This window comes from Carex rostrata, chromosome 22 (assembly GCF_964058835.1).
Source record: "Carex rostrata chromosome 22, lpCarRost1.2, whole genome shotgun sequence".
Lineage (NCBI taxonomy): Eukaryota > Viridiplantae > Streptophyta > Magnoliopsida > Poales > Cyperaceae > Carex > Carex rostrata.
Genome location: NC_135939.1, coordinates 6,344,360 through 6,363,873, shown reverse-complemented (window position 1 = coordinate 6,363,873; position 19,514 = coordinate 6,344,360). Strand labels below are relative to the sequence as shown.

General features: G+C 35.5%; 3 protein-coding genes and 1 non-coding gene across 7 annotated transcripts; 2 read left to right on the top strand and 2 right to left on the bottom strand.

Moving 5' to 3' along the window:
- The first annotated feature begins 411 nt into the window (after positions 1–411).
- On the top strand, positions 412–5,397 carry LOC144573853 (LRR receptor-like serine/threonine-protein kinase RPK2). 3 transcript variants are annotated; one of them, XM_078323619.1, is made up of 4 exons: positions 412–4,000; positions 4,144–4,241; positions 4,370–4,516; positions 4,933–5,344. In XM_078323619.1, exon 1 carries the CDS (start codon positions 839–841, stop codon positions 3,947–3,949), a length of 3,111 nt encoding a protein of 1,036 aa, XP_078179745.1. In that variant the 5' UTR covers positions 412–838; the 3' UTR covers positions 3,950–4,000; positions 4,144–4,241; positions 4,370–4,516; positions 4,933–5,344. The 3 variants fall into 3 exon arrangements, with proteins under 3 accessions (XP_078179745.1, XP_078179746.1, XP_078179747.1); XM_078323620.1 differs by having other exon boundaries at positions 416–4,000; positions 5,310–5,397; XM_078323621.1 differs by having other exon boundaries at positions 428–4,000; positions 4,327–4,516.
- Positions 5,398–7,045: 1,648 nt separating this feature from the next.
- Positions 7,046–8,958, bottom strand: TOM5 (mitochondrial import receptor subunit TOM5-like protein). The gene is made up of 2 exons (XM_078323999.1): positions 8,769–8,958; positions 7,046–7,286 (listed from the first exon to the last, which is right to left on the bottom strand). Exons 1-2 carry the CDS (start codon positions 8,853–8,855, stop codon positions 7,209–7,211), a joined length of 165 nt encoding a protein of 54 aa, XP_078180125.1. The 5' UTR covers positions 8,856–8,958; the 3' UTR covers positions 7,046–7,208.
- Positions 8,959–9,402: 444 nt separating this feature from the next.
- TRNAR-ACG (transfer RNA arginine (anticodon ACG)) lies at positions 9,403–9,475 on the bottom strand. The gene has a single exon. It is a non-coding gene; the product is annotated as a tRNA-Arg (tRNA).
- Positions 9,476–9,851: 376 nt separating this feature from the next.
- CDC48B (cell division cycle 48B) lies at positions 9,852–13,530 on the top strand. 2 transcript variants are annotated; one of them, XM_078323997.1, is made up of 12 exons: positions 9,852–10,047; positions 10,185–10,229; positions 10,356–10,411; positions 10,503–10,652; positions 11,170–11,277; positions 11,355–11,454; positions 11,738–12,022; positions 12,218–12,387; positions 12,479–12,607; positions 12,708–12,804; positions 12,930–13,007; positions 13,098–13,530. In XM_078323997.1, exons 1-12 carry the CDS (start codon positions 9,907–9,909, stop codon positions 13,392–13,394), a joined length of 1,656 nt encoding a protein of 551 aa, XP_078180123.1. In that variant the 5' UTR covers positions 9,852–9,906; the 3' UTR covers positions 13,395–13,530. The 2 variants fall into 2 exon arrangements, with proteins under 2 accessions (XP_078180123.1, XP_078180124.1); XM_078323998.1 differs by lacking the exon at positions 10,356–10,411 and having other exon boundaries at positions 9,907–10,047.
- Positions 13,531–19,514: the final 5,984 nt, after the last annotated feature.

Below are 19,514 nucleotides of genomic sequence, written 5' to 3'. Positions count from 1 at the left end.
AATTGGGGACGCAGTTTTGGGATGAAGAAGCAAATCCTCCTCACTACTCTCCCAGGACTTTGCCAATCAGCGAACAGTGGGTCCAACTCCCTGTAACGACCCATATTCCATGCGGTCTCATTTAAATCAGTGGGTCCCACCGACACTACTAAAGTATTACAAAATGGGTGGACACGGAGCAACGGAAAGTAACTGAAAAAGCGGTATGGTCACGCTGGTGTTAGGATGGACCCCGCATCTCAGATATAAGCTGCTAATTCACATGGATGATCCATGTACAGCTTGTAAAGTCCATCGAATCATTGAATACACGGGATGAGAAAATAGTAAAACTTTCATACAAGAGAAAACTACGACGATTTACTAATCGCACGTTACGTCGTTTACGAGTTGTACTAACCAGTAATTTAACATGTCACGTAATACAGCGTAAAATTCAATGGTACGTCAGGACTTGTCGGAAAAAAAGTTACCAAAAGGAAAAGCAATATGGAAAATGAATAACGCTCACACTAAAAAGAAAGAAAGAAAGAATCAGTAGACTAGTAACAGACGGCGACGAAGAGAAGAAAGAAACAAAGAAATAAAGAAATCTCAGATAGAGAGGAGAGGGAGGGGAGAGCTCATTTTTTCATAGAATCCATCACTATTCACAAAATCTACTCCAGCTCTTGCTCTTGCTCTCGCTTCTCTACAATTTCTCCTCCATTTCCAAGCATGTGAAGATTCTCGAAATCTAGGGTTTTTCTTCATGACTGGTTCACAACTCTCCACGACACTGCCAGCACTTCAATTTTGACCGAAAGACTACCTCCGCTTGAACAGTGAGCCGTCGTCGATGGCGGCACATCAGAGATGCTTCACCACTAGCGCACTCGCTGTACTCTCTGTCTCTTTCTTCCTCCTAATTTCATCTTCCCTGTCAGTCGCAGATCAACGTGGTATAGATAGAATAGCACTTCTCAAATTCAAGAGCTCCGTCTCTGACCCTACTGGTATCCTCCAGTCATGGTCCCCAGCTGCCGGGGATCACTGCTCGTGGCCCTTTGTGTCGTGCGACTCGAGATCTAGGGTTACATCGCTCAACATACGTTTATCCCGCTCGAAATTGGGATTGTCCGGTGGCATTTGCGTAGATCCAATACGTAGACTCGCTGGAAGCCTAAATTCGGTGATTGGCGATCTCTCGGAGCTGACAACCCTCTCGTTGCCGTGTCATGGATTTTACGGTGAGATTCCTGTGGAGATCTGGAGACTAGAGAAATTGGTATTGATCAATCTCAGTGAAAATTTATTGAACGGGACTTTACCTAGTGTTTTTCCACCAAATTTACAAGTTCTTAATCTGGCGGGAAATTCAATTGGAGGAGAGATACCGGCTTCAATCTCTGCCTGTTCTGGCATGGAAACCCTGGATCTTTCCAGGAACATGTTTTATGGTAACATTCCTGCAAATCTAGGAAATTGTACAGAGCTCCGTGTTTTGTTGTTATCTTCCAATTTAATGGACGGATCCATTCCATTGGAATTTGGTAGGTTAACAAAACTTCAGGTTTTGGATGTGTCGAGAAACAGCCTTAGCGGTTTTATACCCGCACAGCTCGGCAATTGCCTAGAAGTATCTGTTCTTATAATTTCAAACCCATTCGACCCGGTCGTGAAGACAGATTCGGTTGATGACTTCAATACTTTTGAAGGGGGTATTCCAGAAAGTGTTGCCTTGTTACCGAAATTAAGGGTCCTTTGGGCACCAGGGGCATCACTCAAGGGGAAGATACCGAGAGATTGGGGCAATTGTGAGCAATTGGAGATGATCAATTTGGGTCATAATTTGTTAACTGGAGATCTCCCTACTGGAATTGCAGGGTGTAATAACCTTCATTTTCTAGATTTGAGCTCAAATAAATTAACAGGTAGTGTTTATTCAGTTCTACCAGTGGGTTGTATGGATGTGTTTGATGTAAGCGAGAACAAATTTTCGGGCCCAATACCGGATTTTGCTAATAGAATTTGTTCAACTCCAATGAGTTTATCTAACAATGATTTTGCGACAACTTACTATAAGTTCTTTCTGAATAGAACTCGGAATAGATTTCTCTTTAGTCCCAAGTTGGGAAGATTTGTGTACCACAATTTTGCACATAATAGTTTCACGGGTTCTCTTGTAAATTTGCCAATTTCTGTTGAGGATGGTGGAAACAAGACTGTTTATGCATTCATTGCGGATAAGAACAATATTACCGGATCATTAGATGCAATTCTGTTGGAGAAGTGCGGTGTTTTCAAAGGGTTAATTTTAAGTTTACGAGAAAATAAGATTTCTGGCGGGTTAACAAATAGAGTTTGTGCAAAATGCCGATCACTTCTGGTTTTGAAATTATCACATAATCAGATTTCCGGTGTAATCCCACAAAATCTTGGTACATTGGAAAACCTAATTGTGCTTGACCTCAGTCACAACTGGCTTAACTATCAGATACCTGAAAGTGTAAATCAGCTGCAAAACTTGAAATATCTCTCTTTAGCCAGCAACAACTTAACTGGACCTGTCCCTTTTGGGCTTGATCAGTTGAAATCCCTTGAGGTATTGGATCTGTCCACAAATTCTCTATCAGGTGCAATCCCTAATGACCTGTCTAACCTAAGAAACCTTACCACACTTCTATTAAACAGCAACAATCTCTCTGGAAACATTCCTCGAAATTTGGTTTTTCGCATACTTAATGTTTCCTTTAACAATTTAACTGGTTCACTCCCTTCAAATTCTTCTGTTATGAGCTGCAATAGTTTTGAAGGAAACACTTCTCTCCAACCATGCAAGCCCATTTCCCTCTCTGTTTCATCCTCTCAAGCATACGCTTATTCGCCTCCAGTGAGCTCTCCTACTGGAGGCAGCGGTGGTGGTTTCAGTTCTATTGAGATCGCCTCCATCACATCTGCCTCGGCCATTGTCTCTGTTTTGTTGGCACTTATCATACTGTACATATACACACGAAAATGTGCACGGAGGACATCACGGGAATCTTCTAGAAGGAGAGAGGTAACCTCTTTTGTGGATATGGGTGTACCAATTACATATGAAAGTGTCGTTCGATCTACTGGCAATTTCAATGCCAGTAATTGCATAGGAAGTGGTGGTTTTGGAGCAACTTATAAGGCTGAAGTTGCTCCAGGGGTTTTAGTTGCAATAAAACGACTTGCAGTTGGCAGATTTCAGGGAGTGCAGCAGTTTCAGGCTGAGGTGAAAACCCTTGGCCGATGCCGGCATCCTAATTTAGTAACACTGATAGGGTACCATTTGGGCGAGTCAGAGATGTTTCTGATATATAATTATCTTCCTGGGGGTAATTTAGAAAGGTTCATACAGGAGAGGTGCAAGAGACCGGTTGACTGGAGAATGCTTCATAAAATTGCACTTGATGTTGCTCAAGCCCTAGCATATTTGCACGACAGCTGTGTACCTCGTATTCTGCACCGTGATGTAAAACCCAGCAATATTTTATTGGATACCGATTATAATGCATGTTTGTCAGATTTCGGTCTGGCAAGGCTCCTTGGTAATTCTGAAACCCATGCCACCACTGGTGTGGCAGGCACATTTGGGTATGTTGCGCCAGAGTACGCCATGACATGTCGAGTTTCTGACAAGGCAGATGTATATAGTTATGGGGTGGTATTGTTGGAATTAATATCTAACAAGAAAGCACTGGACCCGTCCTTTTCACCGTATGGCAATGGGTTTAACATAGTTGCATGGGCCTGTATGTTGTTGCAAAAGGGGCGTGCTAAAGAATTCTTTGTTGAAGGGTTGTGGGATATGGCCCCGCATGATGATTTGGTGGAGATATTGCACTTGGGCATCAAATGCACTGTTGATTCATTATCTACTAGACCAACCATGAAGCATGTTGTCAGACGGTTAAGAGAATTACGGCCTCCAACTTTCTAGGAGTAAAAAAACACAATCGACTTCAAGAGGAGCCCTTCCATGATCTGAGTGGTATGTGCTTGAAGATATATATAATTCTAAAATTTGTTTATATATTTTGTTTTGGTTAATTTTCAAGTTTTGTACAATCATCTTATTGTAATTGATTGTAACATCTATTTTTTTCCCTTCCTTTTTGTTATCTGTAATTCCAGGTGCTGGCTTACAAGGACATTAGCTTGGGATCCAAATAAGAGGGCAGTCCAAAGATGAAGCTTCTAATTAATGCCTTTCATGAAAATTCTTCGAATAGGTTAGCTCCAATGATTACTTGTTATCAAATTTGTCATTTGATAAATTATCTTCCCTGCTTGAGAAGAAGGCTCAAGTGTGTGAAGATAATGATAGTAAATAATTTATTTTCAAATATGAATTATGTAGGGCTGGAGGTTGCTTCTGGGGCCCTACAGTTTTTCAAAGTGATGAGACCGACATCTATGGAAGCCTTACAGGACCTAGATTGGTACTGCTATTCAGTAATCAAGTGCAGCTGAAATTCAACTTTTCGGATATATATATCAAAAACAGGTGTGTTAAGTGTCTCAGCTCAACGATTTCCCATTTCTTTTTATGCATCTCTTTTTGTTAAGGGGAAATTTCTAATGTACCCATACAAATTTTCATGTGAAAACACCATTATATCGAACATCTCCCTAAAAACTTAATATTCTTTCTTCTATCCTCTTTTATTTAGTTATTTTAAAATTGAAATTGACAAATACACCCTCCGCTCTCTTTCACTGTATACACTAATAATGTTAAGTTAGGTTGATTTGCATGAATATTGGGTCCTTTTGCACTTTAGAATATCATAATAGGTTGCATTGTGCCAACTCATCTGGTCTATGTCAACACAGAAAACTCGTAATCTAACACCTTTATGCACAATCAGTGTTGACTTCGCCATTGGCAGCTGGTGATATCTCTAACTTTTGTACATGTAGGTAATTGGATCAGCATTTGAGCCAAGTACCGGTTTGATTTTAGAGAAAATAAGTGATGCCACGGGGGAATGATGTGATAAGAAAAAAGGAGCAGTGACTGCTCTGAAGAAACTGATAAAAGTCAGTAGTTTCTTTGTTTATACAGTGAAGGAGAGAGTAGAGGAGGGTATATTTGTCAATTTTATTTTTAAAATAACAAAATAAAAAGTTAAATAAATAAAAGGGGATAGAAGAAAAAATGTTATGGTTTTATGGAGATAGTGGATATAATGGTGTTTTCACGAGGAAATTGGCTATTTTGAAAGTTGTAGGGGTACACCAGAAATTTTCCTTTTTTGTTAATGTATTTGTATCAACCTTTCATGCTTTACTTCCAGAGCATGAATGTTCTTAAAGATTGGCTTTTGGTGCTACTGAACTGATATGGGCATGGAGTTCAGATTGAGTCAAAATCAGTTTAACTTCCAGCTTGGTACTTCGTGCATTTGCGATTTGTTGCTTGTTTTTTCCTTTGTTTTTGGTTCAACATAAAGTAGGTTTGGTAGTGTTCAGCAAGGTGGGTAGGATTAAATTTAAGATCCGTTAAAAAAAAGGTGTTTGACAATAAAAAGTTAAGAAAGCATAGTTTTTTTAAGGAGTCTTAAGTCCTTGAGTAACGTAGAATGGGTCCTTAAAAATGTGGGTCAAAGGAGTCTTAAGAAAGTAATTTTAAATTTTATAAAGGAGTAAGTGTTTGGTAAGTTAAGGTTTTTTTAGTCTCTTAAGAAGCTTCAAGGAAATTTATGGAGGATGTGCTGAACACTTCCTTTGAGATTTATTAAGAGACTTTTAGACTGTTGTACATAAATTATTATTAAGGCAGTACAGTACAGGCCTCGATCAAATACTTGTGCCCGCATTATTTGAGCTATCTTTAGATGGAAAATAGACCTTGACAATTGATACTAGCATGAACTTCGTATTAATATATATAGCTGGGTGCATTTCACGTGACCAGTAAATGAGACTAATCACTAATGGAACCCATATCGTTTATATGATTTTGTAAACTCTTAGCTTTTCATTGACACAATGGTAGTAATATTAATCAATGGAGACTAACTGTTAGCATTTTGGTCCAATATAATTTATCAACATAAATTTCGGAGGGAATTATTTTCTAGCAAATCTCTACCTCAGTGAATAATATTGCTAATGTTTTTTTTTTTTGAGAAAAAATAATATTGCTAATATTAGTAATACGATAATCATTGTTATTTACTGTTCTTCAAGAAAATAAAAAAAAATAATGAAATGAGGACCTAATATTGTTTTAAATAAAATATATCAGCAACTCTTCTTTTTCACAAATCCTAGGAAATAATACCTTCAATGGTAAAAGAACGTAGATTATTATATTATATGATGTATATCATAGATATATAGATGAAAGGTATAAAATGACAACCATTTTTACGTGAGAAGCTTGATTTTCAAAAGAACTTTTTTCTGTGGGTGTTCAATTAATTATGTTTCTCTCTGTGAAGATCGCAGCCCTGTCAATACATGTTCCACCGAGCAAGAAAATGGGACAGATTATCTTTCACAGATTGGGAAAAAGGGCCACGATTCTCGTCTTTGGATGCACGAAAAAGATGGGGAAACTGTCTGGTCATATTGGTCTTATAATCCAAACATATAATCTAATAAGAAATTAAGAACTAATACACTGAACTCTAAAGAGTTGCTTTCCTCCGTTGAAACAGGCCCAAGGGGATTGATTCCTCTTTAACTCCCTCTCCACTCTCCAGCCTAATTTCGCAAGGTGATTTGAATTACCATTTCAAATATACAATTACAAATTTATCTTAATTTCCGCATTGTTGTAATACTCTGACATCCTTTACGTCACATTAGGCTATTTATTTGTATGAGACTTCTCAATTTTTGCAAAAGACATCTCCAAAAAAAAAAAAAATGTAGAGGCCAGTGAAAGAACGCAAGGATCGTCACCTTGCTAAAAAATGCATGGTTATTCAGAAGCAAAGAAAACTAGTGAATTGTACACACAGAAATTCTGTTGCTAAAAATATAGCAGCTGCTACTCAAACATGGGCAATTAGGGAACCTGATGGAACTTCAACTTGGTTCTTTATAAAACCAAAAAAAGTGACAACAAAGTGAACACATCAATTCAATCAGCAACATAAGAAACGCCACAATCGATTACAGAGATAAATGGTTTAACTGCTGTTTGGCTCAGTCATTTTCTAAAGAAAAGCTATGGTGCAAATTTCTTATATTGACATGAGTTCACCAAAGTTGCGCATGAAGAATATTGCTCCAGCGAAGAGCCCAGTAGCTTTCAGCAAATTCTGCAATAATATTAAATAAAATAAACACGAGAATTTGATTTTAACAGAGATGAACAATGTATTTCAGTTAATGACATGTATCACAATAAACACAATTCACTATTAACACGACAGTCAAATTCTTGATAGACACGAGACAACAAATGCATCTGATGCGCTAGGCAAGAATCTAACAACAGAAGTTGTCTACACCATAAGATCTTTGGTGGCAAGAATTCAACTAGAAATGCTAAAATATTATTGGCCATCATAAAATTGACATATATAAGTGAGGAGGGTTCCAATACCTCATGTTTTTCATACCTTATCACGATTCACGCATCATGTTTTATATCTTTGTTTTCAAAGTCCAAACTACCGATTTGAACCGCTCAACATGATATACATTCTAAAATATGCTTGGAGACCAAATTTATAATTTTTAGAAATTGTTTACTATTTTTTAAGATAGGTACAAAATCATTGTTTTTGGATGGTTCAAAAACAGTGATTTTATACCTATCTTAAAACATAGTAAAAGTTTTTCAAAAATTATAAAATTTCATCCCCAAGCATATTTTAGTATGGATATCATGTTGAGCGGTTCAGATCGATAGTTTGGACTTTAAAAACAAAAATATAAAAATAACGCATGATGAGGTATGAAAAACATGAGGAATTGGAACCCTACTCTATAAAATTGACAGTCGAAATAAAATGCTGTCTTATGACTAGAAAAGATTGAACAGATATATAAGATGCACCGATCTTGTCTAGTACAGTAGTACCTCAATGTATACATAGCTTTATCTCAGAAAATCTTACATGGCAGCCAATAAGTTATTATCATAATGAACAATAGGCCTAAAAGAAACACGGAGTAAAATACAACAGAAGCACTGTGATTCCAACAACGTAATAACGCTCAGGAATTTAGATTAGCTAAGCCATCGTGTGCAAAGAAAGAGATATTGACTGTACATGCTACTAGAACATTTCTTTCAAAAGCCTAACGATTGATCCGAACCATTCAACATGATCCCCATATGAATATGTATTTGCAGACCTAATTTTATATTATTTTGAACTTGTTTTCTAATTTTTAAGATAGGTAGAAAATTACTTGATCTGAAAATTCTGGACCATCCAAAAACAGTGATTTTCTACCTATCTTTAAAAATAGTAAAAAAAAAAATATAAAATTCAGTTACATATTTATTCATGTGGAACAGTTCGGATCGAGCGTTAGAATTTTGAAAACGAAAATATTGATCTGTATTACGGACCAAATCGTGCAATGCATAGCAGCATAGACTCACCCTTTCTTTCGCTAGCAAAGATAACTTTCTCATGTCCAAATCCTATTAACCATCCAAATTATGTGAAAGAAATACAAGGATCTCTAGTTTTGATTCGCCACACTGGCAACACCAGAGGATTTTAAGAAAATCGAAAGAATGAGAAATAGAGTTAAATCGATCAAGAGAAAGAATAGAGGCTTACAAAGTTAAGAGCCCATTGCTGTTCATCGTTAACCTGAGAGTTCCACAAATCCTTCAGCTTATCTATGGAGCTCTCTCCTTTAGCCATCTCTTCTCTTAATTTTGTAGGGTTTTATTAGGGTTCGACACTTTTCCTCTTCGGCTTGTATCAGTACGATCGCAAGAAGGCGGCGATAGAATAAAACAAGCGACAAAAGGAGGAACTGGATCACTTCGTATTAATCACAGGAATGCCACTAGATTTTCATTTATTGGGCCGTCTAGAATTTTCCATTAGATCCGGAGTATAAAAAAGGAATGCCACTAGATTTTCATTTATTGGGCTCTGATATTATTACTGGGCCGTCCAGAATTTTCCATTAGATCCGGAGTATAAAAAAGGAATGCCACTAGATTTTCATTCATTGGGTTCTGAATTCTGATGTTTTAATTGGGCCGTCTAGAATTTTCCATTAGATCCGGAGTAAAAGGAAGGAATGCCACTAGATTTTCAATTATTGGGCTCTGATTTTTTTGGGCCTTCCAGAAGATATTCCATTAGATCCGGAGTAAAAAGAAGGAATGCCACTAGATTTTCATTTATTGGGCCGTCTAGAATTGATCCGGAGTAAAAGGGAATTGATCAGGAAAAAAAACGACTCCGCTGGGGATCGAACCCAGAATCTCTGGTTCCGTAGACCAGCGCCTTATCCATTGGGCCACGGAGTCTTGTTGTCTTCCAAGTAAATTATTTTATTGATATTTCATATTTTTGTCCTCTACTGGGTTTTGTGCAGGGTTTAGTAGGTCTATTGCTTCTCGACCTCTCTTCTTCCGCCTCATTGCCAAGCCTCTCTGTGCTGGAGGAGCAAAGAAAGCTTGCAGTATCCCCTTCGGTCGCTCCTTCAGGTGCGTTCTCTATCTTCATATTTTTATATTCGATCTAGATCGATGGCATTATTTGTAAATTAACTTCTTTTTTTTTAACATGTCAAAGTTGAATTCTTTCATTTCAATTACTGGTTTTAATCAATAAATTTCAATTCTTTTCGTCTCTTTTCCATTGAATTGAATGTTATTATCATTAGTTTTTTATTCCGATCAGAGTGGAGAACCCGGGAGTACCTCACCATTTCCGTAATTAGGGTTCTGGTAGGATAATGGAAAGCAACGTGGACACTTCTCCGAGCTGGCGAGCAGAGGAAGCAATTGCAGGAAGTGGGAGAGCTCTGGATGCTCTTAGAGAGCTTATCATAAACCCTTTTCTCTATTCTCGTGAGTCACGCAAGATTGGGCTCAAGGTCATGGCTTTTCAATTTTTCTATTATATTACCATTGGTATTGTTTTTTTCTTTCTGTGATTTGAGTTTGTTTCTCATTGTGTTTAATTTTAGTCGGTTGTTGGAGTGTTTGATTTGAATTTTGTTTGAGATTTCAGTGGCCCAGAGGGTTGCTTCTCTATGGCCCCCCTGGCACAGGAAAGGTATGTTCTTTAATTAAATTTAAATTAAACATGAATTTCACTATCATAACTCGTAAGGATTTGTCAAATTGAACAAAAGGATGCTCTTGCATAATCTAACTATTGTTAGTTTCTGTTGTGTCTTAGACAAGCCTGGTACAAGCTGTAGTTAGAGAGAGCAATGCCTACCTGACAATGATCAAGTACAGACTCATGATCTAGTTTTTATTATGTAAAATTGCCATTAATTTTGGAATTACATATTCATGTAGCTTACTTTTTTGTTTTAAACAGTCCGTATTCGGTGCATAGATCACATGCTGGTGAAAGTGAAAAGTTCTTACGGGATGCTTTTTCTGAAGCAAATTCTCATGCTGCCTCTGGAAAACCCTCTGTTATATTTATTGATGAAATTGATTCTATCTGCCCCCGCCGCAACAACAAGTATGTTTCTAAATCTCATGGCACATTGTTTTATTAATATATTTCCAGCAAGAAATCACCCACCATTTATGCTGTTTGCAGAGGCATATCGTTTATGGTACTTGAAAAAGGGATAAAATTAAATAAAAATAATAAGACCTTAAACTAGCTTTAGCACTTGGAGACTATTAGAGTCACAATGAAAAATATGAATAAAATGGAAATAACCACTTCACTTTGATTTCACAGGTTTTTCCAGTAAAAAGTTACTTAATTGTTGCTGTTACTTTAACTGGTAACTTTAGATTTTAAATTTGTCCTTCTTTGAATTCCTTCTAGCCTTCTTATTATTTATTTCATGTACAAACTGTAACTAGTCATTCATTAACTAAGTAGAGAACTAGAATTAAGACTTGCTTTGGTGCAAAGAGCATGCAAGGGATTGTTAAAAAAAGAGAGCACTCTAGAGCTGAACAGAAAAGAACAAGAAACACACATAAAAGAAGGCCTTCAAATAATGTCTTACCTTTACCTGCAGAAAAGAACAAGAATCGCGCATAGTGGGTCAGCTTTTGACTCTGATGGATGGAAATAAGAGTTCGTCAAAATCTCTCCCTCACATTGTTGTTGTTGCCTCGACCAACAGGTTAGTAGGTGATATTATATAATTTTGTGTCATTATCATTAATATTACTTTTGTTCGCTAATTGCTTTGCTTCACAGAGTGGATGCAATTGATCCAGCTCTAAGAAGGCCAGGTCGGTTTGATTCAGAAGTTGAAGTTTCTGTTCCTACTTCTGATGAAAGATTTCAAATTCTCAAGGTCTGATTTCCTACTTCTTTTTCACAATTGTAGCTTTTGCATTACCAAGAGAGAAAGGTTCTATTAGTAAATGTTGGTCCAAGTTGTCAGTCCATAACATTTGTTCTTTTTTTCTTTGTCTGACTTTATATGTGATGCTTTGGGAACTTTGTGGAGGCTTTAACATTAATATAATACAAAAACATTGGTAACATTAGCGAACTGTTCTTACTGGTATAGGAATGTACCATACCTACAGTCAGATGTCACTGTTTCTGAAATACTGCATTTTTATTTGATATAGCTTTATTCCAAAAGCCTAAATTTGGGTGAAGATGTGGATCTAGAAGTCATTGCCTCATCATGCAATGGATATGTAGGTGCGGATCTTGAGGCTCTTTGTAGAGAAGCTGCTAGGCTGGCTTACCGAAGGTCATCAAATTCTAATGAGAAAGGTAGCATGCTCAGGATAAGGATGGAAGATTGGGTATCAGCAAAGTCACTGGTGGGCCCCAGTATGAATAGAGGGGTTGCTAAAGAGGTGTCCAAGGTCTCTTGGGATGATATTGGGGGTCTTAAAGATTTGAAGGTGCTTTTTACAATTTACATTTGGATATTATTTTGCTTTCTATCTTTTCCTAAAGCCGTGGTGAAGAAGTTTACTTATATTTGGAGTATTTCTTATCCCGGATAGGTAGGAAAAATCTATAGAAAAGGCAATATGCCTTGGTCCTTCACTCTTTCTCAAACAATTCTCTCTCTCTCTCTCTCTCTTTCTCTCTAGAAAAAGCTACAACAAGCAGTTGAGTGGCCAATAAAGCACGGAAAGGCATTTGAAAGGTTAGGCATCTCACCGGTACGCGGGATCCTCTTGCATGGCCCGCCAGGCTGCTCTAAGACTACCCTGGCGAAAGCAGCTGCTCATGCAGCCAATGCTTCTTTCTTTTCCTTTAGGTCAATTTTTATCCTTAATTCACTGTAGTCTCCACAAAATCAAAAGCTTTATTATGAGCAAATCTCACTCTGTGAAATCATTCGGATGTAGTGCTGCAGAATTGTATTCCAAGTACGTGGGAGAAGGAGAAGCCTTGCTACGAAGAACATTCCAGAAGGCACGTCTTGCCGCTCCTAGTATTGTATTCTTTGATGAGGCTGATGCTATTGCTCCTAAACGGTAACTCTTTTTTTTTTTTGTACAGAATGTTTGAACGTGATTTGTGAACCAATTTATTTGATAAATTGTTCTCTCTCTTTCTCTTTTCTTATTCCTGAAGTGAGGGTCATGGTGGGAGTTCAGGCGGCAATGTAACAGTTGGAGAGAGGCTTCTTTCTACTTTACTGACAGAAATGGATGGTCTTGAGCTCTGCACAGTATAGTTTTGAATTTTCTTTCTTTTATTGTTGGTTGAGAAAATAATTATTGTCTGTAACATTATAATATTCGACGGAAAACCGGGCATCTCCAATAATATTTAAATATATCATACAATTATCAGGGAATTATTGTGCTGGCTGCAACAAATCGACCCCGTGCTATTGATGCTGCTCTCCTACGGCCAGGCCGATTTGACTTGGTAATTGCTGTTAAGCTCATTGGTTGAGACATATTCAAGATAAATAAGACATTGAGGTTAAATATGTTGTTGCTTGTTATTATTTTTCAGGTACTGTATGTACCTCCGCCAGACTTAGAAGGCCGTCATGAGATATTGAAAATACACACAAGAAAAATGATGTTAAGTGAAGATGTCAATCTTCTGGCAATTGCTCAACAAACGGATTTATTTACTGGTGCCGACCTAGAATGCCTGTGCAGAGAATCAGGTATGCTTGCTTTGAGAGAGGATTTAATGGCCACTTGCATAAGGTCGCATCATTTCCATGTAGCAAGGAGTTTATTAAGACCGTCACTTACTAAATCAGTGGTTGATGAGTATGCTTCAGCGGTTAAACGTGAATGATGCTCTATAATAATGGGCTATTTTAAATAAAGACTTGTCAATCTATTTTTTTTTTTTTTTCTGAAATACTATCAATCAATGGGTGTATATTTCGGCTGTATTTTTTTAGTAGTTTTGTTATTATAGTTCCGTTTCATTTTTGTTATTGCAGTGTTGCTCGGATTTGATAAAATGTTCATTGCATAGGAGAATTTTTTGTCAATAGAAAATATTAAAAACAAACAGAAAAGGTACTAATAATTTTTAATGGATAGAAGAATCGGTAAGAATTTGACTGATCCAAACCATTTTTTTTTTAGAATAGATGAATTATCTTAAAATTTAGAAATTTTTTTATAAACCATAATTAAGAAAATTATTTTTACTAAACCAGTTTGATTACTTTTTTTTAAGAAAAACTATAAAGACCGAATAGGCTATTCGATCCGGAAATTTTACTTTTTTTGGGATCGAATAGCCTATTCAGTCTCATGCTATTTCACAACTTTTCACACTAAATCCTGCGGCCATTGGTGTGGTTGGTGTGGTGATGTATTTTAATGCTGTTTTTTATTGGGACCGAATTATGTCCGTTGGTATAAGGTAAAACCGTCAACCTGCGTCCCTAATTAAATTAATTACTATAACTAATTTTAGAAATTAATTAGAATTTATCCTTTCAATTTAGAACTCAAATCGAGGCTTCGTAAAATTTTATAATTAAATTCGTATGAATATTTCGAACGTTTATTTTTTTAATTTAGGATCTGAATAATTTGATATCAATTTATATATACAGATATATCTAATTAAATCTCTATAATTCCCTAATTAACGAGATTTGTAAATCTTATAATTTATTCGTACGAATTATGAATAAGGGAAAATATTTTTATCCCCCATCTATCCTCCGTCAAATAGTCAACCCACACCTCCAATTTATTAACGATGGGCCCCACATGTTTTCTCCCGTCGAACAATATTGGTGTTGTTTCGTTTGATTTCTCAAGGTACAACTATGAATGTGTTCGTGTGACCTTCTGTGTTGAAACTCCTAATTAGTTAACTCCCCACTCACAACACAAAAAATCAGTAGAGTTACGTAACAAATATTTCATGTACAATTTTGGAAATGGTGAAATACAGATTAGTAGAATACGAAAAGCGTGGTGGTCAAAACTTTTGATATGGTGAAATACGAAAAGCAGTATTGGTCAAATTTTTTGCTGAGGCCTATGTGATATATTAATTGCAGATTAGTATTTCTGTAATTTGAACGCCTTTCTATGTGATATATCATATATCAGTTTTGTAGTTTTTTTTATAATTAAAATGCTCTGCTCATTTTTGTCAACAAAAAAGACATGTTTTATTTAGTTTTTTCGATTGCTTCTTTTTAATTTTATTTATTTGTAAAATCGCATAAGGGTGCACACGGATCGGATAGTGGTAAAGCCATATCCGTATCTTTTTTTATTTTTTAGATATAGATACAAATCAGATATTAGATGGATACGAATCGGATACCTGTGAATATATAAATAAATATTTTTATAATATATATATATATAGTGCGTGGCTACTATGCTTATATAAGCATATCCCCACATATGCTTATAACTCATTTTTACGTTTCCAATGTCCAAATGGTCGATCCGAACCGTTCATCTTGTTCTCCATATTAATATGTGCTTGGAGACCAAATTTTACATTTTTCTGAATATTTTTGCTATTTATTAAGCCACTTTGAAAATCGCTGATCTGATGGTCCAGAAATTTTTACTGTTTTTTACTGTTCACAGCAAAACAGCAATTTTCAAAAATGCTTAATGAATAGTAAACAAATTCCAGAAAATGTAAAATTTGGTCTCCAAGCACATTTCAATATGGATTAAACATCTAACGGTTCGGATCGGTCGTTTGGACATTGGAAACGCAAAAATGAGTTATAAGCATATGTGGGGATATGCATTCGGTAGCATATGGGCCGATATATATATATAGTAGCCAACCTCTATATATATATATATATATAGAGAGAGAGAGAGAGACTAATATGCATTCGGTAGCATATGGGCCGATATGCATACGGTCCAAATTTAAAATTTCAAAATCCAAAAAGTCGATTTGAACCGTTCATCTTGTTCTTGTTGGGGTTTACGGTGCTGTAACCAAAACCCGTTTAGGCTTAAGCTGCGGAATGACCGTAGAACAAAAATTTCTACAGCCAACTTAAGCTCAGGATTAAACAGGGTATGTCAGGAAACTTTCCAAGGCGGTCCACCTTCAGTATTCCTTTGGCATCAAAACCCAATTTAATCCTTTTTACAGATCTACTCCATGATTGATTTCTAAAACTTTAATTTACTTACCAATTAAATAGATTAATATAGCATATTTATACCTTGTTTCCAAATCACAATTGGAATGCAGACCGAGCGAGTAGAGCCTCACCAAGGAAGGAATCGACTCGGAGTATCACACGTGTGATACCTTTATCGGTTATCCACCAGGACTAACCGGAGAGCGGTTTATTTCTTCTGCCAGAAATACTGTAAATCGCGGAATTATGCAAAAACACTATTCAGGGGGAAAAAGACGAAAACCCATAAACACGAATTTTCGGTTGCTCAGTTTCATCAATATGCAAAACTAACATACCGCGAAATTCGGTAAAACACTATTCATCGATCCCGTAAATATACTTCACAACAACCCGCAAGATTATACGTCAACTACGTATAACTTTCTTTTCTCAACCGAAACACTATTTAAGAGAGAAACCGAGAAAGAGAGAAAATACCGATTTGATTCTGCACGAAACGATACTTGTGAATTAGTCATTTTTCTCTCTACATGCACCCCTCTATTTATAGGCTTTTGAGGAGGCTCGCAAAAGACTGAAATACCCCTCAACATATGCCTATTTACAAGATATGCCATTGAATGGATAAGGATGACATGTCATGTGGATAAGATCGATGACGTGTCATCTGGATAGGATCGATGACATGTCATGCGGATAGGATCGAATCTGAAAAGACCTGAATGCCCTCGGCCCGAATACAAATAATATTCGTATAATTATTCTGAACAATTATATATATTTTTCTTGCGGTTGTTGTTTCGGTAATTTATACAACGTGTCATGCACATTTATAAATTAACCGGTTAACTTTTATACAACGTGTCACACACGTTTATAAATTAACCAATGCTTTTGCTTGTTATTTTTACATAACATTTATAATTTAATTATAACACGTATAATTAATTATAACTATCTTACTATTGATCATAACCAATTTATAATCAATCAAAATAAGATTCTCCGATTAACTCCTATATGGTGTGACCCAATAGGATCTGTGTTATGTTGGTAAATAGAGTTAAAACTGTTTTAACTTCTATAATCATGAGCGGCATCTGGCAACACATCATGACCATCCAATTACACAGATGATGCTGTACTGTACAATATCACGATCCAGTAAACAATTTACTTGTGTCTGTTCTTCTGTCTCATAACTATCAGATCAGTTTCAAGATAGATGCGTGTCATCCTTGCTAACTGTATCTTTTCTTGATCTTGAGTAGATTATCAAATATAATTACTCTTGTAATTATACCGCATGCAGATAATCTAACTCTACCAAGGGGCCCAGTGATGCTGTAGCTCGTATAGAGATACGAGGGACAAATAGTATTCTTGGTAAACCATCACTTCTTCAGCTAAGCTATACATATGGAAAAGCTACCGTTATGACTGCTTTTTACGGACAGCGGTGGATAACAATCACACAGACATATTTTTCAGTGGGAACGATAAATACCTCATACTGTAGAACGTGACACTGAATGAAAACATAAATGACACGAACACAATTCTATTTAATGTTTCATTCGGGGTCTGTCAAATACCATGTTCCTAGAACATGTATCTATGTGATTAAAATGACATCTTGTGTCAGGTGGTATGTAAAACTTAACCATCTTTTAATCCACATACTAACCTTATCGCGGTAATTAGTGTTCCTGCTAATTACCTTGGTCAGTGACCTTTTAAGAGTATATATCATCTATATTATGGAGTTTCACAATTTCAGTCATGAACTCGAAATGATCCATAAATTCAATAATACTCAAGGCAACAAAATGATATATAAATAAACATTCAATTCATGAACAAAGCTTTATGATAATTTATCGTATTATTGACTTCTAGATTATTACAAACTAACAGTTCTCCATATTAATATGTGCTTGGAGACCAAATTTTACATTTTTTTGAATTTTTTTACTATTTATTAAGCCAATTTGAAAATTGTTGATCCAACGGTGGCTGCTGATTTTGCCGTTTTGTTAAGCCACCGTTGGATCAGCAATTTTTAAAGTGGCTTAATAAATTTGCTTCATAATTTCTCGCTCGAATGGAAGAATTCTACTCTTATTGGATTCCGTGCCTGACACAGTAAAGTCCATAAACTAAAATTTTGAGGAACTTGAATTTACGGTTATTTTAGAAATATGTTATGTACCTTAGGTATGAATACTTACATTACAAATGTATAAATATTTGCTCGATGTTGTATAAATACTTGTATTCTAGATTTTTAAAAATTGCCGTATCGTCATATTTGTATATTTGTATTGTATCTGTATCGTATCTGATATGATATCCGTACATGTATTCATGCAACATGGTCTACAATGCAAGTATTAGTACATAAATACACATGTGTGAATATTTTCCATATTACGTATTAATACAATCAAGCACCAATAGAGTAATTTGTAAAAAAATATTAAATTAAGATACTTTTCAACGTAACAATTCATACTTCAGTTATAAGTATGAATACTTACATTATGAGGTATGAATATTTACAATACTTGATATTAATACTTTCAAACACTTGATACACAAATTATTCACACTTGCATGACAATATATGAATACTTGCAATATTTGATATTAATACTTTCAGACATCATCGAGTGTCATGTGAAAAAAATTGATAGAATTTGTTAGATACAAACACTTGATACATGAACTATCCACACTAGTATGACGATGTATAAATACTTGCAATACTTTATATTAGTACTTTCAGATATCATCCAGTGCCATATGAAAAAAAATATAATTTTTTAGATACATATACTTGATATATGAACTATTTACACTTACATGAGGAGGTATGAATACTTGCATACTTTATATTAGTACTTTCAAACGTCATCTGATGCCAAAAGAACAAAAAAAACTGTTGATAAAATATTTTAGGTAAAACACTTGATACATAAACTATTAACATTTGCATGACAAGGTATGAATACTTACAATATTTGAAATTAATACTTTCATACATCATCCCGTGCCATATGGAAATAAAAATAAAAATTTCATAGATTATGTTAGTTACTAACACTTAACATATGAACTATTTATACTTGCACTATTTAATATTAATATTTTCAGACGTCATCCAGTGTCATATGAAAAAAATTGATAAAATATGTTAGGTACAAACACTTCATACATGAATTATATACACATGCATTACGAGAATGAAGATTTGCTCGACGAGATATGAATACTTATATGATAAGGTATTCATGATGATGTATGAATACTTGCACGATTGACAACCCGAAAGTACGTCATCAAGGATCTCATTTGAAAGAGAAAATTACATAGAAGACGTCCATGATTTTATATTTGTAATTTTCCTCACAGATCGTCAAAAATATTGACAAGATTGAACGAAGAAAAAAAAAAACCCAATTCTAAAAACGTGTAAAAGATGTGTGTGTGATGTGTCTAGTTTTTTTTTTTCGAAATACTTAGTATCGTAGGTATGAATACTTGATATATTATATATTAAAACTTGCGCACATAGGTATCCATATTTGCTCGCGTCAGTTATAAAATCTATCAAATATTAAGTGGTCCCCTAAGTAATTAATAAAGTTAAGTTAGTTAATGGTCCCCACAAGTAGTTATTGACTGGGAGATGAATGAGAGAAATTGACTGGGGGATAGTTAATTGATCCCTATGAATAATTCGTATACTTACATTTCATAATTTAGAACTCAGTTTATTTAATCACTAATACATGTTAATTTAAAATAACCAT